The 26,630-nt window shown below is 45.1% G+C and overlaps 1 protein-coding gene across 1 annotated transcript in view; it reads left to right on the top strand.

The window, feature by feature from the left end:
* ATRN (attractin) overlaps positions 1-26,630 on the top strand; it is a 173,494-nt gene that overhangs the window by 59,201 nt on the left and 87,663 nt on the right. The window contains exons 6-18 of the mRNA XM_034064576.1: positions 436-604; positions 1,836-1,926; positions 4,140-4,383; positions 5,765-5,948; positions 7,727-7,881; positions 11,846-11,930; positions 13,479-13,699; positions 14,817-14,938; positions 15,413-15,551; positions 17,529-17,710; positions 20,522-20,738; positions 22,444-22,629; positions 25,962-26,195. Of these exons, the coding sequence (XP_033920467.1) occupies positions 436-604; positions 1,836-1,926; positions 4,140-4,383; positions 5,765-5,948; positions 7,727-7,881; positions 11,846-11,930; positions 13,479-13,699; positions 14,817-14,938; positions 15,413-15,551; positions 17,529-17,710; positions 20,522-20,738; positions 22,444-22,629; positions 25,962-26,195 (2,229 nt within the window). The remainder of the gene's footprint in view (positions 1-435; positions 605-1,835; positions 1,927-4,139; positions 4,384-5,764; positions 5,949-7,726; positions 7,882-11,845; positions 11,931-13,478; positions 13,700-14,816; positions 14,939-15,412; positions 15,552-17,528; positions 17,711-20,521; positions 20,739-22,443; positions 22,630-25,961; positions 26,196-26,630) is intronic.

The raw sequence follows: 26,630 nt of genomic DNA, 5'->3' as shown, positions 1-26,630 counted from the left end.
TCTGGAGTCTGGTTGGTCACTGACAGCATGGAGAGGTCACAGGGAACTGCCTGGCAGTGAGGAAGATGGCTTTGAAAGCAGCAGAAATACAGGAAAAAAGAAGTGAGCAGTTCATGACTGGGAAGGAGAGGAATAAAAAGAGGGGAAGAGAGTTATAGACCCTTGGGTTTTTACAGCATGCTGCTGAGCAGCAATTCTGAAGCTTTTGCAAGCTGTGTTGGGGCTTTTGTGGTGGGCACATGGTAGGTAGGAAAGTGCTGAAGATACCCAGTTAGTGTGGAGGGGGAAGGGGTATGCATCGTGCTGCTTCAAATCACAGGAGGGGAGAGCTGAGCTCTATTACCTGTTTGTCACCCTTGGTGCAGGTTATTGACCTTTAGCTAAATACAGGCTTTGGAAAGGAATCAACCTGATTTTAAAACCTTATTTTCCCAGGTCCTGGCTGTTCAATCCCTGTTCCTGCCAACCAGTCATTTTGGACCCGGGAGGAATATTCTCTTCCCAAACTTCCTAGAGCATCTCACAAAACAGTCATCCACGACAATAAAATGTGGATTGTTGGAGGCTATGTCTTCAATCATTCTGACTCTCAGAAGGTTTTAGCGTGAGTATAAACCCAGATAATAAAGTCTAAGTAGAGGAACTCAGATATGGGGATTATTTTTAGCAGATGCCATCTGACATGCTGTGCTTTGTCCCCAGGGGAAAACAGCCCTAATAAAAACTGGGATTCATGATTGAGGGGTGGGAAAACGTTGCTGAAGGGTGCTAATTTTGGAAGAGGAAAGGTATGAGGTTCCTGATGTTCAGTGAATCTTTGATTCATTGGCTTCTGACAGCATTTAACTGTTCACTGTGGATTTCTAGGCTCTCTCCTTGATTATATCTAGTATTCCAAGATTATATCTTGCATTCCAAGAGGGGAGGTCTGCTTCAGTGTTATTAGCCCTTCTTTCTATTATATCTGTGCGACTTCAGAGTGCTTGGTTCCTTAATTAATGCATACTGATTGCTATAGATGTTTACCCATAATGGTTGGGATGCCAAACAGGTATTGACATTTGGGATGATGACATGTATGCAATTAAGAGATTTAACAGTAACTAAGATAGCAAATGGAAATCCCTCATTAAATATAAAAGCAAACAACCCAAACAGAAAGAAAAGCCCAAACATTTCAGGTTCCTCTTGTGCTTGATGGGATTTGGGCAGATTTAGGCAAAAGCTGGGTTTTCTTTATCAAGGTTACCTGCATACCTCACTTTAAAGGGCCTAAGCATGAGCTATGTGTCCTGTATTTGGGTCCAGAGGTTATAGTTCCTGTAGAGGAAGTTCAAGAGGAGCTGAAAATGCACCCTTAGTTATAGAATTACATGCACGATGCACCCTTAAGTTGCTGATCACATCCACAATTTACTGTTTCAAAGTCATGCCTGAGTTTTCAGTATATACCCTGTGGCTTCATTGAGTGCTCTCTCAGAGGTGATTTTATCTTCTAAAGCTGTCAGCCTGGGCAAGCATAGTTCATGCTTTTATCTCGAAAGCCACAGGCCATTTTCAGGGCAGAGGGTTTATCTTGTTTCAAGTTCACAGCAAAAATACACTTGAATGACAAAAGCATAATTAAAAAGTGCCTTTAAAACCAGGGCAGGTTTTATTTAATCAAGTAGTTGGAACTTATCTGAGCTTAGTGTAAAGTTGTTCTGCTGTTCTGGGTGGACCATGTGGTATAAGTTAAGTCCTAGCTTAATAGACAATGCATTGGCATTCCCACAAGCAGTCAGTTTCTTAACTTCAGTACATCTCAGAAGGTGAATTCAGTTTGTATTATACAGGTATGATCTGATATCTGAAGAGTGGCTCCCACTGGCCAACACTGTGAACTCAGTAGAGATGAGATATGGTCATTCCCTGGCATTACATGAGGTAAGTTCAGTGCTGCAGCCTCACTTCCCAGCTGGTTTTCCCTTCTTCTGCTCACCCCTTGGAACAAATCAGTTTTGCTTTGGGAGAAGCATTTCTCATTCAAGGCTTGTCCATGATTGGCCCTATGTGTACTTGTGCTCCAGGCAGTCCTTGTGTTGGTGTCAGTGGAATTCTGTAGTGCTTTTGCTGTGTGTTGCTCCTTTGCCCTTTCCTCAGAGATATTAAGGCTGACTGAGGTCAGTGAGTGCATTATTTCCTTGCTGTCTGTGCTTACAAGACATGCCTGATGTCTGGAGTCTGCTGGAGTTCATCTGCTTCCCCATCAGCCTTTTGTGTAGACCACATAAATATGTTCCTGAGCACCCTTGTCCAAGGCACCAAATCAGAGCTGGTGAATTAAGGACTTACGGAGCCTGCTTTGCTTCTGCATTAGACCCATGGATGTGTTCTTCCAGCATCTGAAACCAGAAGTGGATTTGCCTGTTGCTCACCTCATTCCTCACCTGCATGCCTTGCTGTGGGTACAGACCTGTGAGAGCAGGATGGCAAGGTCTTTGAGAAGGAAATGAGCTCATCCTTTACTGACCTTTGGTTTTGAAATGTTAATTAGCTCAGTACACTGCAAGCCTATGTAGAGCATAATTAGAAACACTTGAAGCAACTCCAGGCAGCACTGCTCACAAACAGAACACTTGAGGAACCTGAGAGGATGGAAATCCCCACCTGTGAGGGCTCAATGCACAGTAACTGTTGGAAAGCAGGGAATGGTGAGTGGTTTATCACCAATGATGGGCAGCAGTTCCCAGGAAGTTCCCAGGAAGCACCAGCTATAATAGAGAATTTCCTTTTCCAAGGTTGCCACCTTGTCCATACGGAGACAGTGGTCCACTACACACTTCGGTGGATTCCGAGATGCCTGGAGAACCCTCACAAAGGAGACTGGATAGGGTTTTGGAACCTAGCTTTTACAGGATCTTTACTATAACTATCCTGGCTCTTTTTGTTGCAAAGGGTGCTCATTTTTTGTCAGTACATTAACTTGGACTTGGTAGACAAAGTACTTTTAATTTACATACACAGGCATTTCCATCATAACTGCCTTTCTTATCAGCTATCTTCTGCTGCTTGCGTTTGCAAGCTGTGGGAGGGCTTCAGACTGACTTCAGGTGCTAACTTTGAGTGCCTTTGAGACCCTCTGAAGCTCCATTTATAGTGAAAACAGACCTAGTCAGGACAGGTAGTGAAATCCAAAGGGCAAGTCAGCTCACCCCAAAGTAGGCACATCTTGCCTCCTTTTGATAGCTGAATTATTCTCCAGGCTCCACTATATAGCCTGTATCAGCACCAGTGCGGCAGCAGGGCCAGGGCAGGGATTGTGCCTCTGCACTGGGCACTGGGGAGGCTGCACCTTGAATCCTGTGTTCTGCTCTGGAATCCTCACTCCAAGAGAGACATTGAGGGGCTGGAGCGGGACCAGAGAAGGGAATGGAGCTGGTGCAGGGCCTGGAGCACAAGAGAGATGGGGAACGGCTGAGGGACCTGGGGGGTTCAGATGGAGAAGAGAAGGCTCAGGGGGGACCTGATGGCTCCCTGCAAGTGCCTGAGAGGAGGATGGAGCCAGGAGGGGCTGGGCTCTGCTCCCAAGGAACAAGGGATGGGACAAGAGGAACTGGCCTCAAGCTGCACCAGGGCAGGTTTAGATGGAGCTGAGGAACATTTCCTGCCCCAGAGGGTGCTCAGGCATTGGAACAGGCTGCCCAGGGCAGGGCTGCAGGCACCGGCCCTGCAAGTGTTCACACAGCGTGGAGACAAGGCCTCAGTGCCATGGGTTAGTGCTGGCCTTGGCAGTGCTGGGAATGGTTGGACTGGATGAGCTTAAAGGGTATTTCCAACCATTGCTTTTCTGTCTGTTACTTGAAGGCCAGTCCTGCCCCACACACCTTTCCTCTCCATACCTTGATACTGGGTGAATTGTGTATCTTTTAGGTATTCTGACATTACAGAATTAACTACAAACCCTGGCAGTTGTGGGTGCTTTCATATAAAATGTGATTGGTGAAGGGGGCATGTTTCTCTTCGAGAGAGAAGAAGAGCTTATGCTGAGAGATGATAAAGCATAACATCTTTATTATGTGTGTATTAGCAAGTTGAGCTGTTTCCTTAATGCCAAACTCACTGCCTTTATTTTCAATGTTAAATCTGCTTCCTTTCAGGATGACATCTACATGTATGGTGGAAAAATAGATGCGACAGGGAACGTGACCAGCCAGCTGTGGGTGTTCCACATTCCCACCCAGACCTGGGCTCAAGTGACACCGCAAGCCAAGGAGCAGTATGCAGTTGTTGGCCACTCAGCTCACATCATCAGCGGGCCAGGGGACAGCGCAGTCATGCTGGTCATCTTTGGCCACTGCCCTCTTTATGGGTATATCAGCAACGTCCAGGAGTACAACCTGAGTGAGTGGGGCCCTGTCATAGATGGAGTCTCTCTTCTCTCATAAGAGAGAAGTGGCAAGATATTGATACAGAACAGTGATTTTAACCAAGTTTGGTGTTAAATGTGACAATGATTTAACGAGATTCAATAGGAAGTGAATATGCAGGTCAATTCTTATTGAGTCATGAGGTTTAGAAAGGACCCCTTTGTGTTCTAAATTTCTCAGAGAGCCAGAGCTGGATCCAGAGTTAGTCTTGACTTGGTCAGTGGTTTATGTCTGAAGGATTTAGATTTAGACTTGTAGGTTGTTTTACCCAGAGAGGGCATGTACTGGCAGGACAAGGGGGAATGGCTTTAAACTGACAGAGGGGAGTTTGAGATGAGATCTTAGGCACAAGTTCTTCCCTGTGAGGGTGGTGAGGCGCTGGTTTTAGGGTCCAAAGGTTTCTGGTATTGCCAGTGGAGAAGTGTAGGAATATCTCCAGATGAACTGAGCTTGTGCCTAACTTAGCTGCTCTGATATGTCACTCTGGAGCCACGTCCCTTGCTCTGCTTGCAAGAGAACACAGTTAAGCACAGGATGTTCCCAACAGGGATATATTGGTTATTGCCAGAAACAGTGGCCCTACCTGCTCATTGGACCTGTTATCTCTGTCCTTTGGTTCATCCTGATCCAGAGGTTCTATTGAGTCCACTGCTGTCCAGTTGAGTGAGTTCTCCTCCCCTGGAGAAAACCAGGATGTGTGTGGCAGTGATTTGGTTTTCCCATATGTGACCTTGTAGACTATCTAATTCCTTTGCCTTTTGTGTGCCTGATCTTTCCTGGCGTTGGGAAACCTGTGGGAGGTTTTCATTCTGCACTTGCTCCAGAGATTTGATATGTAATTTGACATTTTTGTTTCAGCTGCCATTATATTATGTCTAGAGTGCTTCAAACCAATGTTATTTTAGTGAGTGAGATATAGGACCATTAATCACATATTAGTTTTTAACTGCAGTGTTCTTCGCAGTCATACTTGTCTTCAGTGCTGCCTGGCTTTATATATATATAGATATAAAATGAAAGTGCTCTTGGGTGCTATTCCAAATCAAGCCATTTTCATGTCATTGAAATACAATGTATTATTTCTGTGTTTTTTCCCCTCATTTTTACTTAGCTTGTCTGAAAAGAATGTAAGAAATGGCTGTAGAAGAGATATTTCTGCTCTAATTAAAGATACTTGACAATAGTTCTTGGCAACAAACTCCTTGAAGGAGGATACTTCTGGGTATGAAGTGATAGAGACAGTGTCTAGATCCCAGTTAAGAGAAAACCCAGTTTGTTCCACAGTGAGATTTGTTAGCAAGTTCTTATTAATGGGGATGAATTAACCATATTCTATCACCTTTTTCATTTCTCAGCCACAAATACATGGAGCATTTTACAGACGAGTGGAGCTTTGGTGCAAGGAGGGTATGGTCACAGTAGTGTTTATGACACACATACGAGATCCATTTATATCCATGGAGGTTACAAAGCATTCAGTGCCAACAAATACAGGCTGGCAGATGACTTGTACAAATATGAAGTTGATACCCGTATGTGGTAAGTAGTTCTTCTTCCTGTATGCCACTCATCATCTGTGTTTGTCATGGACAGGAGGATGGGGTATTGGATAAGGTTGCAGTAGTACAGTTATCTGCATTCAAGGTAGACACTGTGCTCTTCTATCTGTGATTGTTATGTCCCTTTATGAATAGGGAATCATGTAATCACATATAATCAAGGCTGTGAATGAGCCGAGAAATCCATTTTAATCTATTGTTGTATTAAAGATGAAAAGAGAAACCATTGGCTGGGATTTTCTTGTCAGCAGTACAGACTGTGCAGATGAGTGTGGCTGCTGCAGTCAAGTGAGTGATAATTCATTCCACAGTTAAATCTGCAACAGGATTTCTATTATAACCCCATTTTCTCCTGGCTCTGTAATGTTCATTTCTTAAGCTGAAATCTTCAGTGATTTATTTCTGCCCAAAGGTGAGTTTTATTAAAAACCTACAGCAAAACTTCACAACTTTGAGCTGTGGAGGTGAAATACATTTTCCTCAATTCGGAAAGTTGTTTTTCAATGCTCCTGACAAAAAGGAGACTGAATTTTGAGCATGGGAACTGTATTTTGAACATTTACACATGTAAATTAGGGTGACCGTATCTCTTCTGTGAGACGTAAGAAATAGCCTGTACTTCTGCAACAACTGGGAGTCCATACGATGAGTAAAGTAACCAGTGACTAATTGCCAAAACCCTTCCTTCCTGCTCCATTATACATCCAGGAATAGCCATGCTTCCTTCTGTGGTTCATTCAGTCCTCTACTTCAGCCATGAGCAGCCAAATCTGGCTGAATAGGCAGCAAATGATCACAAATGTGACAGTATTCCCCCAAACCACTGCAGCATCGACTTCCTTTATTTTGCCAGTCTCATGAGGGTGCTGAGGCACTGGCACAGGGTGCCCAGAGAAGCTGTGGCTGCCCCATCCCTGGCAGTGCTCAAGGCCAGGTTGGACACAGGGGCTTGGAGCAGCTGCTCCAGTGGAAGGGGTCCCTGCCCATGGCAGGGGTTGGAGCTGGAGGAGCTTTAAAGCTTCCTTCCAACCTAAACTGTTCTATGATGGTATGGATGTGGCCACATCAGGGCTTCCCTGCAATCCCACCCTCTCAAGGTAGGAGAGGAATTCCACAACAGGTGACCCTCTGTATTCAGTGCCATTGATCAAGCTGACTAAAGGTGATGTGAGCAGCAAGTCTGATTAATGCTCTCCATGATTTAGTCATGGATGAGGCTTTGAGCTTTGCAGGTATTAAGCTTGTCAGCAACTGCACAGATTGCGTTAAAATAGGAGGTTTATTTTAGTTTTGAGCAGCAAATGATGCCCAGTTTGAAAGGATTCTTTAGGCTGCTCTAAAAGTAGAGTTACTATGATATTTGTATGACTATTTAATATTTACTATGAGTATTTCATGCTTACTATGAAATTACTGGACTGTTCCCAGGCAGTGCCTGAATCAGCAGGTTTAGCCGATCATGCTCAAAACCCCAGTTAGTGTGAAAACTTGGCAATGCCTAGGGAAGGAATTGATGGATTTCAGCTCCATAGCTTTGGAAAGAAGCTTTGCTCGATTATTTCTCCTAGAGACTGGCAAGCAGGTGGGCAGATGAGAGAATGAAATTACAGAAGGAATTAAACAGCATGGGAATGAAGTTAAATACTTCCCCCACACCTTTTTGATCCCCTAAACCTGCTTCAACTTAGATGTATGGATGGTCCTGTCTTTTCCAGCTACGAATCAGTGTTATTAACACATATCCCCTTATTTTTGTAGGACTATACTTAAAGACAGCAGATTTTTCCGCTACTTGCACACGGCTGTGATAGTGAGTGGAACCATGCTGGTGTTTGGAGGAAACACGCACAACGACACCTCCATGAGCCACGGTGCAAAGTGCTTCTCTTCCGATTTTATGGCGTATGATATTGGTAAGTTGTCACAAAAATGATCATAATAATAAAAAAGCATCTTGGATAGACAAAAAGAGCTGTCATGGACTCGTTTCCATGCTGAGTAGATTATACCAAATGCTACTAAGAGTGCTGCAGAAGAATGTGTAATGAGCAGAGGCTCATTTACCTCGCTATACATTACCAAGCATATGAGCTGGTGCAGTGATTTCCAGGCAAATACAGCAGCAGTTATTTGGTCAAATGTTCAAACCTAACCTTGGCTATTAAAAGTTATTTCTTAAATGGTAAGCATATTGTTCTACCATCTCAGCCATAAAGCTGTCCTGATGCTTTAAGTGTGTTTTAATCAATGATTTATCAAAAGTGCAGGCTGTTAGGACAGTTACAAGCACTGGACCCTGCTGAAACTCCACTTGTATAATGCACGCTCTTGTTTTAACTGCAGCCGGGCTGACTTGTTTGGCTGTGCTGTTTGTAATGTCCATTTGTTTTATAAGCACAAATATCCCCATAAGTGCTCTTAAACAATAAAGCCAAACGATTAAATTTTATTTGGAAGAATTGGGTTCAGTGAGTTTGAAAAGCCAGAAGAGGGCAGCATTTATTTGTGAATTTGGAGTTCAGAGAAGGTGCAGTGAAGAAGAAGAAACAAAGATATGAAATTATATAAAGGAAGGTGGAAGAGAAGCTCCCCTTTACCCAGCCATGTACACTGCAGTCCTGCATCCTGCTCTGGAGCATGGATGTGGAGCTGCTGGAGAGAGGCCAGAGGAAGCCATGGAGCTGCTGCGAGGGCTGGAGCAGCTCTGCTCTGGAGCCAGGCTGAGAGAGCTGGGCTGGGGCAGCCTGGACAAGAGAAGGCTCCTGAAGGGGAGACCCCAGAGCAGCTCCAGTGCCTAAAGGGGCTGCAGGAAAGCTGGAGAGGGGCTTGGGACAAGGGCCTGTAGGGACAGGCCAAGGGGAATGGCTTGAACCTGCCCAAGAGAGGGGAGACTGAGCTGAGCTCTTAGGCAGAAGCTGTTCCCTGGGAGGGTGCTGAGGCGCTGGCACAGGGTGCCCAGAGAAGCTGTGGCTGCCCCATCCCTGGCAGTGCTCAAGGCCAGGTTGGACACAGGGGCTTGGAGCAGCTGCTCCAGTGGAAGGGGTTGGAGCTGGAGGAGCTTTAAGCTCCCTTCCAACACAAACCAGGCTGGGATTCTGTACTTCACAGGCAGAATGTTAAGATAACTTCAGAATGCAGTTTCTGTGTTAAGTAACCATTCTTTCTTATTTCTAAGCAAGTTTTTACTTTATGTTGTTTTCTCTTTTCAACCTCAGCATGAAATATTCATGTAGTGGCCATACTTGTATAATGATCTGTTCTCCCCACAGGAGGGAAATTAAAACTTTTTTATTTATCCCATCAAAAATTCAGTTGTGATGACAAACTGGATGTTTCTATAGCAGATGTGTTCTGTTTGAACAGCATGTTTAATAAATCCTGGGCTTTGTAAGGTTTAGGCTTGGCTTAACCCTTTAGTCAGGAAGGAGAGGATTCTGTGTACTTTCGGACTTGTTCATTTTTTCCAATACTTGAGCTTTGGTTAAAGATGGGGAAGAAGCTTAGAAAGCAAAACATTCCAGGCCTTCTATTAATCCAGAATAATATGTTCCTTGGCCTCACATAACTCACAGCTTAATGGATATAAAATTGCAAATTGCTGTCCAATTTTGCTTAGGTCTCCTGTTAAGAATTGGAACCAGGCATGTTTGTCTCAGGAGTGATGCTGGACTCAGTTTAACTCTTTGAGAAAGGCTCAGATGATGTCTATAAACCAAGTTCAACATCACAATTTGTATTAAATCCAGCCAACTGGGTTCTCTTGTGTTTATTTATCAGCCCTCTTGAATGGAAGCTTCTGCTGGATCAGGGATTGGGGTCAGTGTTTTTACCCAGCTAAAATGGGACAAAAAAGAAAGAGGTTGTTTTTCTTTGCCCTCTCTATGTACTAGTTTGGGGGCTTTTTATTTTAGAGGTTTGGTCCATGGCACAGCAGTTTCATCTTGTATTTATCTTTTCATCATGGACTGCAATGATAGGACAAGGGGTGATGGGCTCAAACTGAAACGGGAAGTTCAGGTTAGATATAAGGAAGAAGTTTGTCCCCATGAGGCTGGTGAGGCACTGGAATGGGTTGCCAAAAGCAGTGGTAAATGCTCCATCCCTGGCAGTGTTCAAGGCCAGGTTGGATGTAGCCTTAGGTGACATGGTCTAGCATGAGGCATCCCTGCCCATTGTGGGGGGGGTTAGAACTGGATGATCTTAAGGTCCTTTCCAACCCAAACCAGTCTGGGATTCCATGATTCTATTAAAGCATCTTTTGAGTATTTGAGGGCTCTGCAGATCTTTACAGCAGATTGACTTTTCTGTTTTAATTGCATAAATTGCATACAACAGCCTCCGGGGTACTGGCCACGGAGGTGATCCCATGCACTGCCCAAAGTTTAAGTGATCAGAATTAGACTGACTTCTCCTGCTTTTGTTTCTTTGATTGCTCAGTGGCTTATATGTTTCTTAGGTTGTTTCTTTTGCTGCCTAAAGGAAGAAATTACCTGAGAAACCAAGTCAAAACTGAAGCAGAGCTTAGAAATGTTATGCTAATAGAAAAAGGGTGGAATAATCTCACATTATGTTAAAAGAGAAAAACAACCACAAATCCTAAAGCTATGACGAGTGAAGAATATTTCGAAAAACATGGATCTCTGCCCTTTAGGAACATAATTGCAATGGAAAAAGAAAAAAATAAACCAGATAAGTCTCTGTTCTCGGTGATGCTGGTTTGGGGCAAAACTGCAAATAAATCACTTCGCAACAGATACAACCTGAACTTGTTACACAGTGAAAAATTCCACTAGTAATGAAGAAAAAGCAGCTCAAGCCAATGCTGTTTGATTACACGTGATTGCCAAAAAGCTAATAACCCCTTCATCACAGTGCCCTGGAACTTCCCTTTGATGAGGTGTTTAGATGATGGAGCAGAGCCATTGCATCCATCCCTTTTTGTCGCACTGTGGCAGCTGGGGTGAGGACTGAGCATTCTGCCTTGCGAAGGAAGATAACGCAGAGCTTCTGTGTACTGATTCACTCAAGATCTGCATTTTGGTGGTGGGTGGAATGGTTTCTCTATAGACATTAGAGTGGAATTGTAGAATCATTGGTTGGTAAAGCCCTTCAAGCTCATCCAGTCCAACCATTCCCAGCCCTGCCAAGGCCAGCACTAACCCATGGCACTGAGGCCTCGTCTCCACGCTGTGTGAACACTTGCAGGGCTGGTGCCTGCAGCCCTGCCCTGGGCAGCCTGTTCCAATGCCTGAGCACCCTCTGGGGCAGGAATTGTTCCTCAGCTCCATCTAAACCTGCCCTGGTGCAGCTTGAGGCCGGTTCCTCTTGTCCCATCCCTTGTTCCTTGGGAGCAGAGCCCAGCCCCTCCTGGCTCCATCCTCCTCTCAGGCACTTGGAGGGAGCCAACAGGTCCCCCCTGAGCCTTCTCTTCTCCATCTGAACCCCCCAGCTCCCTCAGCCATTCCCCATCTCTCTTGTGCTCCAGGCCCTGCACCAGCTCCAGTGCCCTGCTCTGGCCCCACTCCAGCCCCTCAATGTCTCCCTCCATGTACAGCCTCTCCAGTGCCCAGTGCAGGGGCACAATCACTGCCCTGGCTCTGCTGCTGCACTGGTGCTGGTACAGACCAGGATGCTGGGGGCTTCTTGGCTGCTTGGGCACAAGTTGCTTATGTTCAGCCACTGTTGACCAACACCCCCAGGTCCTTTTTCCTGAGGAGCTTTCCAGCTGCTCTTCCCCAAGCCTGGAGTGTTCAATGGGGTTCCAAGTGCAGAAGATCCTGAGTATTTAGGGATCTATCAGGAAGAAATGTGCTACGTAAGTTGAGTCATGACTTATACTGAGAAACTACTCTGACATGAGCTTTTATTTCATCCTAGCATGTGATCGGTGGCATGTCCTTCCTCGCCCGGGTCTCCATCACGATGTGAACAGGTTTGGACATTCCGCTGTGCTGTACAACAGGTAAGGTTACAAACAAGCTGTGAGCTGTTGGCATTTCTCATACATCAGTAAGTGTCTGCACGTTGATCAGTAACACTGAGACTGGATCTGTTGCAAATCTCTCAAAGCTCCCAGATCTTCACTCTTGTTATGTCTTTAGTATCTACCCGTTCCTGTCAGCCCTTCTTCAATTGACTAAATTGTTTCAGCTCATTTCTTTCTAAAATCTGTGGTTTTTGTGATATTTCTATTCCTTATTTATCTTATAATTTTGTGATTTCATTTATTTCATAATTCTATATTAGCTGCACTGACAACTTTTATCTTCCCTCATGCTTTCTAAATCTGTCCCTATTTCACTTTATGTAGTTTGTGATTCTTCTTTACATTCATGTGAGGTACAGTATTTAGGTGCAATGATAGGTGAGATTTCTGTTGTTAAGCATTACATCATTGTAATAATATCTGTGCTTTCAGCTGAGCATCTGTTATTGTGTTTGAGTCTGTGGAACCAAGCTTGAGGAGTGATATTTCGTAGGAGTCTTTCGTTCTGGTTCCTTTATCCTTTGAGGATACTTTCTGTAAATCACTAACGTTATTTAAAGCTCAGTTTAAGCCAGGCAGATAACTGTCACTGCCTTGGAAAAGAGGGCTTGCTTCTAGATACTCCTTTTGCTTCTGAAAACTCACTACCTGCTTGTTTTGGTGTACTGAATACCAGTCATACATTTACTTCCATGAAGGACAGCTAAGCCTTTGCATCAGTCCTTTTCATCCAGAAATAGGATGAAAATTGTATTTATAAATACTTATTATTCAACCAAACCCTTTCTTTTCAGTTACACTGACTCTTCTTTGCTCTCTTTTAAATGAGCATTTTACAGACATGGATGCACAGAGGCTTTTCTTGGGTGGCATTTTTGTGTAGCTAATGAAATTTGGTGTTTTCCCTAAAGCAGTTGAGATACTAAAGAAGGCTTAAAAACCCCCATCTTCCCCCTCCTCTAAGTATTATTTGGTTTTGGGGTTTGGTGGTGTTTTGGTTTTGCTTTTGGTTGACACAATGACTCCTTGCTCTGTGTCTGAGAGCCATGAAAATGACTGATTTTGTCACAGCAGCGTAGGGAGATGTGGCAACACTGAGTAGTTCTGTCACAGTTTCTGCACGCTGGTCTAATGGTGTGAAACCATCTCCCTCATATTTAGCCTTCCTCCCTCTCTTACCACTGTTCTTTGCAGGAGGATCTTGCATTCCTGCAGCATTTCATGTATAGTCACATTGATGAGGTGCCACTCGGAGCTTTGGCTGATGGGAGAGGGTTGGTCCATGACCTCGGATAGGTTCGACTCATGCAGCACCCTTGTGTTGAGACTTTGTGTGTTCTCTGAAACAGTGGAACTCAACTCTCCTTGCCTTTAGTGTCTTCCTTAACCATGAGCTGTTTATCTGGATGTATACATTCTGGAGTGTTGTAAACCACTTTACTCACACCTTGGATCACATTGACCCAGAGCAGCACGTGGTCCACAAACACAGATGTGAGTTTTTATCCCCTCTGTTTTGTCTAGCACCATGTATGTGTTTGGAGGCTTCAACAGCCTCCTCCTGAGTGACATCCTGAAGTACACACCTGAGAAATGTGAAGCTTTTGACAACGAAACAGCCTGTGTGAGAACAGGTCGTGGTGTCAGATGTGTGTGGGTCAGAGTTCCCCCTCACTGCATCCCCTGGGAAATGGCATCCATAAAGCAGCAGCAAAAGGTCTTTGAAGACTGTCCTCCCAAGCCAGGTATGTGCCACGTTTCTCTTTCCAAAAGGCATGAAGGGTCCTTTTCTTTCCCATATTCTGCTCTATATTAGTTGTATGCCATTATCAGACCAAGTATAAAATGATGGGGTCACGCTTCCTTACATGCCCTGGGAGACTTTCCTCTGACCAAGTGCCTGCAGTGATGTGGATATGTTTCCATCTCTCACTCCTTCTGAAGCTGCTTGCTCATCGGATTTGTTTTCTACCATACTGCTTGTACTTACTTTCCCATCCTAAACAGACATCATCAGTCGGGAATCAAGCTTGGACCATTGCTCTGTAGATGTTTGCTCCAGGAACTGGCCCTGTGAGAGGCACCAATTCGCTGATGGGCACCGTGGGGCAGGGGAGGATGATTTGGGTCCTGCAGCGTTATCCCATGCTCTTCAAGACAGACAGCAGGAATAGTGTTTTAAAAAGTTACTTTATTTTTCCTTCTACAGTACTATAAGGATAAGGGCATACAAAAAGAATGCTTGTTTTAAGGTCCAGTTCCTGTGTTCTCCGTAATGATAATTTCTAGATAACTTCTCAATGCTTTATCCTGATGCATTCCTTGCTTGGAATTGAATTGTATGAACCTTGATTCTGGAAGAGATGGCAGCCTTTAATTATTTAATAGAAATTGATGTAAAGAGACATTGCTTTGATGGGCTCTCCATGTACAGTAAATTTTCACAATACACAGGCAATAAGCCATTGGAAAGATGAAGTGGAAAGTTCAGGCTCTGCATGAAAATGCTCCATGCAGTCGAAGGCCCAGGCTTGCTGCAGCATGGTGGGAGATGTTCCCTTTCCTTGTGGATTGTCTTCTGGCATCATTTGCATGGGCATTGACTGAACATGCTTAGATACCTTGGTGCATTTTGTGGTGGTGTTTTACTGCTCCTCAGGCACTAAAACTGATTGATGCTGCAAATGAATGTGCTTTTCTATCAGTTCAATCACATGAGAGCATCTGATTCACCAAGTAGCTGATAACGGAAAATCCACAGGCACTGCTGTTTGGTTGTATCTTTTGCTGTATGTAATCAAGTTCTTAGAGCTCTGTCAGGAAATGCCTGTTTTTGGTCATGCAGGTTTTTTTCTTTAATAGCTGTAGACAGTGAAAAATGTGATCAGATTACAGACTGCTATAGCTGTACAGCCAATACAAACAACTGCCAATGGTGCACTGACCAGTGCGTCTCAATACACAACAACTGCACAGAGGAACAGGTAAAGTCTCTCTAATACTTCTGTAGTTTGAACGAATTTGAAATAGCAAATGTCTGTCTGTCAGTATTCTGACCCTTGTTTTGTTATTTCTAGCTCTAAAACTGGTTTTGAGTTGGTCCAAGGGCTTTTGGTGGGAGTCTGCCCCTTATGTTGGGAGGATGGCCATGGGTAGGGGAAGAGGTGGAGGTTTCATGATGGTGTGGTTATCAGTAAGGCACCTTACTTGGGTTTGCTATTAGTAGAGTATTCCTTAAGGAAAAACCCTTTTGTAGCAGCTCTGGTAAGGATAATGTATAATGATGGCTTGGGGGAATACCTTGGATACAGAGTACAGTCTATGCCCAGAGTCACAGCTTTTGAATACATGGGTTGCTATGTAGGTCTGAACTGTGAAGTTTAGTGTAGTAAGGATGGCTGTTATAAACTGGCTTTGTTTGGATGGGGAAAAAGCCTCACCTGTGCTATTTCTTGTAGGTTCCTATTACTGTCTATGACAATTGTCCAAAGGATAACCCTGCCTATTACTGTAACAAAAAGACAAGTTGTAAAAGCTGTGCCATGGATCAAAACTGCCAGTGGGAACCTAGGAATCAGGAGTGCATCGCTTTACCAGGTGGGTACTGGTTGTATTTGTATGAGAAAAAAAACCCTAATTCACCCAGTCCAAAAGCTGTGGGGCTTTTTACTGTTATTTTTGGGTTTTTTACCTCCCAAATGTGTAATATTGAGTGCTAAGCTGGAGTAAATAATGTTGCTCAATCAGATCAGCTTTAATATGAAACTTTATTTCCAGTCAAGCCTGATGGAATATTTTTCAGTCCCAATTGTCTGAAGAGGAGTCTGATCATTTGTGTAATTATAAGGCTGTATTTCATCTCTCTCTTTTCATTTGATGAAAGTGGGACTGTTGATATAATAGGCTTCTGCAAGTTATTAGATTTAATAATGCATGCTATTTAATTTTAGCAAGTAGACTTGTGCAAAGGCGTAATGGCACATACTGGACGAATTAGCTGAGTAACAGCTAAAGTGTATAAGGGAAGTTCTCTTATTAGACTGTTTCCAGTGGGAGATCATCAGAATAGAGTATTAGTCCCCCTGTAGTAAGTCTTTTTCTTCTTTCCCCGGTAGTTGGGAAATAAATGTAACATCTTCAGTGATTAACGTCTGGAGTTAATAAAGAATAGGGAAAGGGGAAAACTCAACCCAAACAGGACCTTTTAATGGGCATGGAAAGCCTTCCCCTGGTAACTCTGGTACATCTGATGTGTGCTAGTCTGGAAGTGAGACAAAATGAAGAGACTTCGGAGAATCACAGAATCCCAGCCTGGTTTGTGCTGGAAGGGACTTTAAAGCTCCTCCAGCTCCAACCCCTGCCACGGGCAGGGACCCCTTCCACTGGAGCAGCTGCTCCAAGCCCTGTGTCCAACCTGGCCTTGAGCACTGCCAGGGATGGGGCAGCCACAGCTTCTCTGGGCACCCTGTGCCAGCGCCTCAGCACCCTCCCAGGGAAGAGCTTCTGCCTAAGAGCTCAGCTCAGTCTCCCCTCTCTTGGGCAGGTTCAAGCCATTCCCCTTGGCCTGTCCCTACAGGCCCTTGTCCCAAGCCCCTCTGCAGCTTTCCTGCAGCCCCTTTAGGCACTGGAGCTGCTCTGGGCTCTCCCCTTCAGGAGCCTTCTCTTGTCCAGGCTGTCCCAGCCCAGCTCTCTCAGCCTGGCAGAGGGGCAGGATCTCCTCCCTGAGCTGCTGCTCACGCTCTGGGGGTGCAGCCCAGCACACGGGGGGGTTCTGGGCTCAAGCGCTCACTGAAGCTGGGTCATGGGGAGCTGCTCCTCACCCAGCACCCCCAAGTCCTTCTGCTCAGGCTGCTCCATCCACTCTTCACCCTCTGCAGTTTCTCAGGAGAGCCATTAGAGTGAGAAAACCATCTTTTAATGAGATAAAGAACTTAGTCTGTTTAATTTGTTGTAGAAAAGGGGGTGACTTGATCATAGGTGTAAAAAGCCCATCTAAAAAACTGACACTTGAGAGCTTTTCAATCTGTTAAATCTAAACCAAGATGTTGGAGCTAGACGTCAGCTCTGCAGAAATTCACACTGAATATGTCCATCAGGTTTGCTGTCAGGGAAATAATTAACCCCAAAGCATAAGGAGTTCTTTAGTAGCAGGGATGGCTGTGCTCAATCTGAAACAGGGATTAATCCTGCAAGTTGGAAGCTGTTGACAGGATTAGCCCATCAACCCTCTTCTGCTGCTTGGTATCCTAATAACTGTGGTTGAATAAGTGGCTTTAAACCATCAGCAAAATACTCATTTGCTTTCCTCTGCTTGCTCTTCTCCAATGGTTTTACTATTTGATGTTGAAACGAGTGCTTTGACCACCTACTGTGGATAACTGAAGTACTGATGTCACACTTCAGCTCCCCTAAAGAGCTTCCCTTTTCCTCTGGGATTATCCTACATAGATACTGGTGAGCATGCCAATAAGTCATGCTCATGGGATGGGGCTAGAGGTTTTCTTGTGCTGGAAGGTTTCTTCCAGTGCTTTATATGTCCTGAAGGTCACTTGCATCCCTTATCCTCCCCTCTAGAAAACATCTGTGGAACAAACTGGCATTTGGTTGGCAACTCCTGCTTGAAAATCACAAACGCAAAGGAGACCTATGATCACGCCAAACTGTCCTGCAGATCCAACGGTGCTTTGCTGGCTTCACTCACGACCCAGAAAAAGGTGGAATTTGTTCTCAAGGAGCTGCAGAAGATGCAGTCTTCGGTGAGTGTTTCTCTTTTCTGTCTCCTGAGTAAGCTCTATCTGCAGAGAAGTCCTTGCTATGGTATGGTATGTGCGGTGCAGAATAGACATGCCTCTTCAGTGCTCTTTCTTTTGAAATTCAGCATCCCCTCTGGGTGCTTTTGAACTGAAATTGTAGAGAATGTAAATGGGGAAGATAAACATAAACACACACTGTGCCTCAAAGGTATCGCATCTGTAATGGCATCACACACACACACGTCTCTTGTGGCGATACATGACTGCGGCAGGGCTCCTCTCGTGACTTGTACACAACAGTTGATAAAGAAAGGTCCCTTTGGGGCACCAGAGGTGCTTCATGTAAAGCATTTAAAGTTGTTTATTCTGCTTAGAAAAGGAGCTGTGTAAAATGTTGGCTTCTTACACCGCAGAGCTACATGGCTCATTTAGAATTTAGCTTTGGTTTAGTGGCAGGTGCTTTTCTGTTGGAACCAGTGAGAAGAGAATTGGAATCTGTCCCTCTTTATACATCAAGAAAATAAATACTTATTTACTTCCTGGTCCCCAGCAGAAATTCATAGAATCATAGAATAGTTAGGGTTGGAAAGGACCTTACGGTCATCTAAATCCAACCCCCCTGCCATGGGCAAGGACACCTCACATTAACCATGGCACCCAAGGCTCTGTCCAGCCTGGCCTTGAACACTGCCAGGGATGGAGCATTCACAACCTCCCTGGGCAACCCATTCCAGTGCCTCAGCACCCTCACAGTAAAGAATTTCTTCCTTATATCCAATCTAAATTTCCCCTGTTTCAGTTTGAACCAATTTAAACCAGTTTGGAGGTTTTCAGGGCAGGTTGTGTAGCTGATGCTGAAGCCCTAACAAGAGTGAAGCTGGGCGGCTTTGCTGAAAGCCTGGGTTAGACTGCAGAGCTGCTGAGGCTTCATAGCACATCAGGCTAACTCCTCATGGGTCCCGAGGATGCTGTGGGCTGGGCTGGCAATCAGGGAGAGCTTTATATTGGGAAAGATTGGGCAGTAGGAAGGAATTCTTTACTATGAGAGTTATGAGCACAGAGGAGCTGTGGCTGCCCCATCCCTGGCCGTGTTCAAGGCCAGGTTGGACACAGGGGCTTGGAGCAGCTGCTCCAGTGGAAGGGATCCCTGCCTGTGACAGGGGTTGGAGCTGGATGAGCTTTAATATCCGTTCCAAGCCCAGATCCTTCTGTGATTCTACGATCCAATGAAAAATGAGGCTGGAGGCAGTAGCATTGCTGCTTTCCACAGAATACACTTGAATACTAAAGAGCAATACTGAAAAATATCCCTGCTTTGATTCTCTTTGTCATTTTAAAGTGGCATTTCCACAATTACGGGGTTTTAGAGGGGTTTCAATTTAGCCAGAAAAAGGTAAAGTGCGATTCCAGCAAGATTGTTTGTTAAATCCTTTGTAAAAAGGGGAAGTCAAACCTGGGATGCACTAAAAGTGTGTGGGTCGGACAGCTCCAGGTGTTTCTGGGTGTGCCAGTTGTTAAGTGTAGTGTAAATCCCTAAAGACACATGGCAACTCTTGCCTAATAATGTTTGAACCAGTACACTGGGGAGAAGAAAGCTGATAATCTACAGGTTTTTTTGTTCTATAGTGTCTTTTAAAAAGAGAGCCTTGGAAATCTAAAGGGACTGTAAGTTCTTTTTGGTGGGTATCAGTAGGGAATGTTTGTAATGTGGGAAAATGCCTTTGCTAAAATCCAGCCTGTGTCTGGTATGTGAACCTGTGCCACTTCCTGGCACACTGTGACTGTTCTAGGGGCAGGCTGTGGTTTGCAGTTGTTCCTTTAAATAAGCTCTGTCTAGATGTTTTGGAGTAGTATCTGTAATATAGGTGATAACACCAGTATTCCACTAATGGGGCTGCAAGAAACCTGGAGAGAGGCTTGGAACAAGGGCCTGCAGGGACAGGCCAAGGGGAATGGCTTGAACCTGCCCAAGAGAGGGGAGACTGAGCTGAGCTCTTAGGCAGAAGCTGTTCCCTGTGAGGGTGCTGAGGCGCTGGCACAGGGTGCCCAGAGAAGCTGTGGCTGCCCCATCCCTGGCAGTGCTCAAGGCCAGGTTGGACACAGGGGCTTGGAGCAGCTGCTCCAGTGGAAGGGGTCCCTCCTGTGGCAGGGGTTGGGACTTTAAGCTCCCTTCCAATCCAAACCAGTCTGCGATTCTGTATCAAAAGAGTTAAACTGCTTTTCCCCAATATGAGTATGCTAAAAAAGAAATTGCCAGTAGGAATAACTGTGTTATGAGTTCCTCATATGGAGAATTTTATTACCAGCAACACAAATTCAGATTTGCCCTGCTCTATCTCTCCACCCATCCATATATACAGGCTGTTAAAAAGCAGAGGTCTCCCAGTCACACTGTAGAGTAAGAAGATTGTATCATTTAAATTGTACAGGGGACAGCTAGTTTTCTTCCTCATGTCAAACTGTAGCTCCCAAATTTCTTTTCCTATCTCTAGCCATTTATAGGAGTCACAAGCATATAAAGAGCAATGAAACTTGCAGTTAATGTCAGCCACTGTGAAGGTTTGATTTGCTCTCCTCTTGGTTCGGATAACAAGAAATTTAGTTGGGGAAAGAACCAGTGGTCTTTCCTGTAGGATTTCTCTGTCTCTGGCATTTAATCCTGATAGCACTGGGAAACAGCTACTCCCCTCATCTGTTTTTGCAATACCTAACCTGGCAATGTTGTTATGAGCATTATATGGTGATGTGTATTTTCTTTTCATACCCAAGGTAATAAAACTGAGCATTATATCTGCTGTTTTCCTTTATTTCTAGCCCAAAACTTTGACTCCGTGGGTTGGCCTGAGGAAGATCAACGTGTCTTATTGGTGCTGGGAAGACATGTCGCCCTTCACCAACAGCCTCCTCAAGTGGCTCCCCAGTGAACCAAGCGATGCTGGCTTTTGTGGTTATTTAGCTGAGCTTTCCAATGAGGGCCTGAAGGCAGCAACGTGCATCAATGAGGTCAATGGCAGTGTCTGCGAGAGGCCAGGTGATGAGATCCAACTCGTGTGTCGCATGGGAGCAGGGGAGCTGATCAGTATTTATATGTCCTATAGAGAGCAAGGAGGATCTCATTCATTAGATTGGCTGCATCATGATGGGTCCACAGAAAGGCACTGGAGCTGGTGCAGGGCCTGGAGCACAAGAGAGATGGGAACAGCTGAGGGACCTGGGGGGGTTCAGATGGAGAAGAGAAGGCTCAGGGGGCACCTGATGGCTCCCTCCAAGTGCCTGAGAGGAGGATGGAGCCAGGAGGGGTTGGGCTCTGCTCCCAAGGAACAAGGGATGGGACAAGAGGAACCGGCCTCAAGCTGCACCAGGGCAGGTTTAGATGGAGCTGAGGAACAATTCCTGCCCCACAGGGTGCTCAGGCATTGGAACAGGCTGCCCAGGGCAGGGCTGCAGGCACCGGCCCTGCAGGTGTTCACACAGCGTGGAGACGAGGCCTCAGTGCCATGGGTTAGTGGTGGCCTTGGCAGTGCTGGGAATGGTTGGACTTGATCCTCTTAAAGGTCTTTTCCAACTTGGCTGATTCTCTGTTTCTATGACATTGCCAAAGAAAAGTGGTTCTGGAAAAGTGTCTTGTGTAGGTATTTCATGCAGGAATTGGAGATCTTAATTTTACATTGTTAGCTGTAAACTGCTCCACGTACATTATAGTTTAATTATTTTTATCTAAATTGCATACCTGAATGTGACATTTAGGTTAATTATAGCATGGAGCAGTCTCCCATTTATAAATGAAATAAATCAAAGCTACTTTCCAGCTGAACTCCCCCTTCCTTCCTCCCTTGCTCTGTAGCCAGAGGAGGATTTTATCAGACTTTGAAATGAACTGGGAAGAACACTTTGGAAATGTGAGAACTTTGACAAAGAACCCCTGTGCTTTGGGGAGAAGCCTTCAAGTGTCATTGGAACCACCTCTCCTTTCTAAGGGCTTGCTCTGTTACCTCTCCATCATAGCTGATTATTTCTGAATGCCTCTTTAAGTTCTAAGAAAGCTGGCTGATTGCATGGAATTTCTACAATTCCATGTAATCAGCCACCACTTTAAATCATTCTCTGTGGAAGAGCAGGATGCAGATCATGGATGTGGAACCTGACCTCAAAGACTTGTATATTTTGACTTGCAGCACTGCGAATTCATTTAAGCTTTAACTTGTTTTTTATGGTCTGAGAACAGCCACTTGAAATGGTTGATAAAGCATTGGCTCACAGCAGAAACTCCTGAGTTAGAGCTGCTTTCAGTGCTCATTTTATGTGTGGAACTGATCAAATAACTTAGAACACGTCCCAGTGTGCTCACATAAAAAGTGGGATTCCTTCCCAGAGCTTTGGTTGAGAGGACAGCTAAGGAGACCATTTACACAGCTGCAGACAGATTAAGACCACATTCATACACCATTTAAGTTGTTTTCTGCCCACCTTAGAAAGGTATTAACACTTGGAGAATACATGAAGAGGGAAGTATTCTGCAGCACATACTGCATTTCTAATACTCACTATTGAAAAGCTATCTCCAGCTCCATCCAGCATCACCGCATCCCAGAGGAAGTGTTTCAGATCTCTGATACTGAACTGTTTTTCATCCTCAATATTAGTCAAGGCTTTTCTATCTTCTGTCTTTCCATCTTGGGGCTTGTTGCCTGTTTCCTTCTGAGGAAAGCTGACTGTTGTGTGTGTGCCTCCTGCAGCTAACCACAGTGCCAAGCAGTGCCGCACACCCTGTGCCCTGCGGACCATGTGCGGGGAGTGCACGAGCGGCAGCTCCGAGTGCATGTGGTGCAGCAACATGAAACAGTGCGTGGACTCCAACGCTTACGTGGCCTCCTTCCCTTACGGGCAGTGCATGGAGTGGTACACCATGAGCAGTTGTCCACGTGAGTAATTGCTTCTGCGTCTTGGTGGGTGGGATGGAGTCGTGTGGCTGCTGACATGTCATGGAATGGTTTGTGTTGGAAGGGAGCTTAAAGCTCCTCCAGCTCCAAGCCCTGCCACAGGCAGGGACCCCTTCCACTGGAGCAGCTGCTCCAAGCCCCTGTGTCCAACCTGGCCTTGAGCACTGCCAGGGATGGGGCAGCCACAGCTTCTCTGGGCACCCTGTGCCAGCGCCTCAGCACCCTCCCAGGGAAGAGCTTCTGCCTAAGAGCTCAGCTCAGTCTCCTCTCTCTTGGGCTGGTTCAAGCCATTCCCATTTTCCTGTTGCTCCCTTGACCTGCTCACACTCTGGGGGTGCAGCCCAGCACATGGAGGGGTTCTGGGCTCAAGCACCCACTAAAGCCGGGTCATGGGGAGCTTCTCCTCACCCAACACCCCCAAGTCCTTCTCCTCAGGGATGCTCTCTGTGCATTCTTTTCCAGGCTAGAGATGTGGTTGCGATTGCCCTCACCTAGTACCTTGCACTTGGCCTTGTTGAGCTCCATGAGGTTTGCACAGTCCCATGTCTCCAGCCTGTCCAGGTCTTTCTGGATTCCATCCCTTTCCTCTAGTGTGCACCACACAGCTTGGTGTTGTCATTAAACCTGCTGAGGGTGGTAGCAGAAGTCATCAAGCCACACATCAGTCACAGTGAAAATCCACTGGACAAAGGTGACAAGTGCCTGACCCCAAGAGCTCCGTGTGTCCACCTCAGTCTTGCATCATATAAAGCATTAAACAGCATTATGTCCCAGTGATGGGAACTATCAGTTAAGCGAAATGGCACATAGTGAAGGCTTTCATGTGAGATGATGGATCCTCCACTTTTTGTTTTACATGAAGTACTCGTGTCGTTATTTAAATTCCCATCCTTCAAATTAATTGTTGCATAATTTCATGTGATTAATTGCTTTTATAGCTCTTCTGCATCTCTTTTATTCACATATGGAGCCGTGTAATTTAATATTAGACTGTCAAATCCAGGTTAGGGTTTACAGGACTGATTTATTCTGAAGTATTGTCCACATACAGCCCAAAATAGGAATTTCTGACTTATTTTAAATGAATCATTTCCTTTTTACCCTTTAGGTTGATGTGAGCAAAGCACCAGAGATTGATAGTGCTTTGGAACATTGTTTTTTGGTTTCAAATTAGGGTGAAATAGCCTAGAAATTAATGAAGCTTATGAAGAGCTTTAGAAGTTATTTCTCTTTGAGTCCTTTAGGAGCTGTGTGTAGGCAGGAGAGTTGGGAAAGCCAGGAGTGCCTGGATAGCATAGGGAGAGAAGTGCGTGTGATCCCCAGGAGGGAAGTTGGGCAGTTGGAGATTGCTGTGTTTTCTCCAGGAACATTTGGAAGCTGATGAGAATTAGCTCAAAAGTGTTGCAAAATCCAGGAAATTAGTTTCAGGTAACAGTCACACATGAGAGTGTGAACTTCCCATATTGCCAAAGGTCAGGAGCTGAAGGAAGCATCAGGCAGCAGATGCATTATTTCAATAGACTGAAATAATGGAAAACAATGGTTTTCTACTGCTTTTTCTCTTAAAGGCAAATACGATTTATTTAAACATTACTGTTTATTTAGCTGGGTTCAGTGTGTACTCACAGCCCAGAAACCAACTGTATCCTGGGCTGCATCCAAAGGAGCGTGACCAGCAGGTCAAAGGAGGTGATCCTGCCCCTCTGCTCTGCTCTAGTGAGACCTCACCTGGAGCATTGTGTGCAGTTCTGGTGCCCTCAGCATAAAAAGGACATGGAACTGTTGGAACAAGTCCAGAGGAGGCCACGAGGATGCTCAGGGGCTGGAGCAGCTCCTGTATGGAGACAGGCTGAGAAAGTTGGGGCTGTTCAGCCTGGAGAAGAGAAGCTGCGTGGAGACCTCAGAGCAGCTTCCAGTGTCTGAGGGGGGCTATAAGGATGCTGGAGAGGGACTCTTCATTAGGGACTGTAGTGATAGGACAAGGGGTAATGGGTTCAAACTGAAACAGGGGAAGTTTAGATTAGATCTAAGGAAGAAATTCTTTACTGTGAGGGTGCTGAGGCACTGGAATGGGTTGCCCAGGGAGGTTGTGAATGCTCCATCCCTGGTAGTGTTCAAGGCCAGGTTGGATGAAGCCTTGGGTGATATGGTTTAGTGTGAGGTGTCCCTGCCCATGGCAGGGGGATTCAAACTGGATGATCTTAAGGTCCCTTCCAACCCAAACCATTCTATGGTTCTATGAAACATCAAGATGGAACACCAAGAATCTAAAATATCTTTTCTAAGATGGGATGGGGAAAGGAATAGAGAAACATTTCTGTATGGAAAGAATTTGTCACCACTGAAATGCGATACCATTTGGGAAGGGAATGGTGAAAGGATGAGGATGGATTTTACCTGATATAGCTGATTGCTGGACCCAGGCATCTATCTGCATGTGACACTCTGGGCATCCTAAGACAGATCTCAATCTCTATTTGTGTTCTATGAATATGGCTCAATAAATACTTTCAAGAGTAGCATGGGATATTAAAGCCTATGGTAAGAAGAGACTCAAAGCGAGTAAACAAACTGGTTTTTAGTCTTTGCTTCCAGATGGCTGATTTTATCATCTGATGTGTTGTAAATCAGACATCTTTTGTAGCTGGGAACATTAACCTCTGGTTTCAGTGGGTGGTGTGCAATGGTTAGAAAAAACCTTTATGTGTGTGTATTGTGTTGTTTCATAACATCCAGCTCCAGCCCTCTGCCATAGGCAGTGACACCTTCCACTAGAGCAGGTTGCTTCAAGACCCTGTATCCAACCTGGCCATGAACACTGCCAGGGATGGGGCAACCATAACAAATATGCTGATATGAATGAATATATATGTATTAATTCAATGAGTGTGTATGTGTATATATGTATATGTATATCTATATCTATGTACTCATTCAGGCATGTAAGGCTCAGACAAGGAGAATGGCCTTAAACTGACAGAGGGGAGATGTGGATTAGATCTCAGGCAGAAGTTCTTCCCTGTGAGGGTGCTGAGGCGCTGGCACAGGGTGCCCAGAGAGCTGTGGCTGCCTCATCCCTGGCAGTGTTCAACTAGAGCATTGGAACTGGATGATCTTCAAGGTTCCTTCCAACCCAAACCGTTTTATGATTCTCATATATATGTTAATGTGAATATCAGAATAAATATTTACAGATTTGGTGCCATAAATGCTTAAGGTCGGAAAGGACATCAAAGGGTTTCTATTTCCATTCTTGTCTGTGTTTTGGGCCAGTGATTTATGCCACAATTTGATGTTTGATTTTGTCTTTATAGCTGAAAACTGCTCAGGTTACTGCACGTGTGCTCACTGTCTGGAGCAGCCTGGCTGCGGTTGGTGCACGGATCCGAGCAACACAGGCAAAGGGAAGTGCATTGAAGGCTTCTACAGAGGTCCGGTGAAGATGCCAACCCCATCCTCAACAGGGAAACATAGCTTGGAGCCCATCCTCAATGTCAGCATGTGTGCTGTGGAGAAAAACTCTAATTGGTCCTTTATTCAGTGTCCAGGTAAATGAGCAATGTTTAATTGTTCAAATAATTCAACCATAGCAACAATTAAATGCGAGGGGAGAGACTGTTTCAGACTGTTGTGTTGTCTGTGGTCCCTCCTGTTCATGGAGGGACGAAAAGAGCTTGGAAGACAAAAATAACACCTTTTGAGGTGGAAGGAGTGATGCAAGTATCTGCAGGGGAGCTGAATCAAGGCTTACTATGCATTACTGCAGTGAAATGTTCCCTTTCTGTGCAAACCTTTACTGAGTTTTTAACTTTAGTTTGCTTATTTGGCTTAGGGTTGTTGGAAAAGAAGGCAGTTCTCTCTCTGAAGGGTGATTTAGCTGTTAGTAATGCTCAGGGGGGTTCTGAAATAACACTTTTGACACCAAACGTATGGAGTGAAATTACATGGACTGCTGCTAAACCCTTTCTTCTCCATTCCTCTTT

Source organism: Melopsittacus undulatus, chromosome 7, assembly GCF_012275295.1.
Source record: "Melopsittacus undulatus isolate bMelUnd1 chromosome 7, bMelUnd1.mat.Z, whole genome shotgun sequence".
NCBI classification, from domain to species: domain Eukaryota; kingdom Metazoa; phylum Chordata; class Aves; order Psittaciformes; family Psittaculidae; genus Melopsittacus; species Melopsittacus undulatus.
The sequence above is the reverse complement of the archived record's forward strand: the minus strand, read 5'-3'. Positions and strand labels throughout refer to the sequence as shown.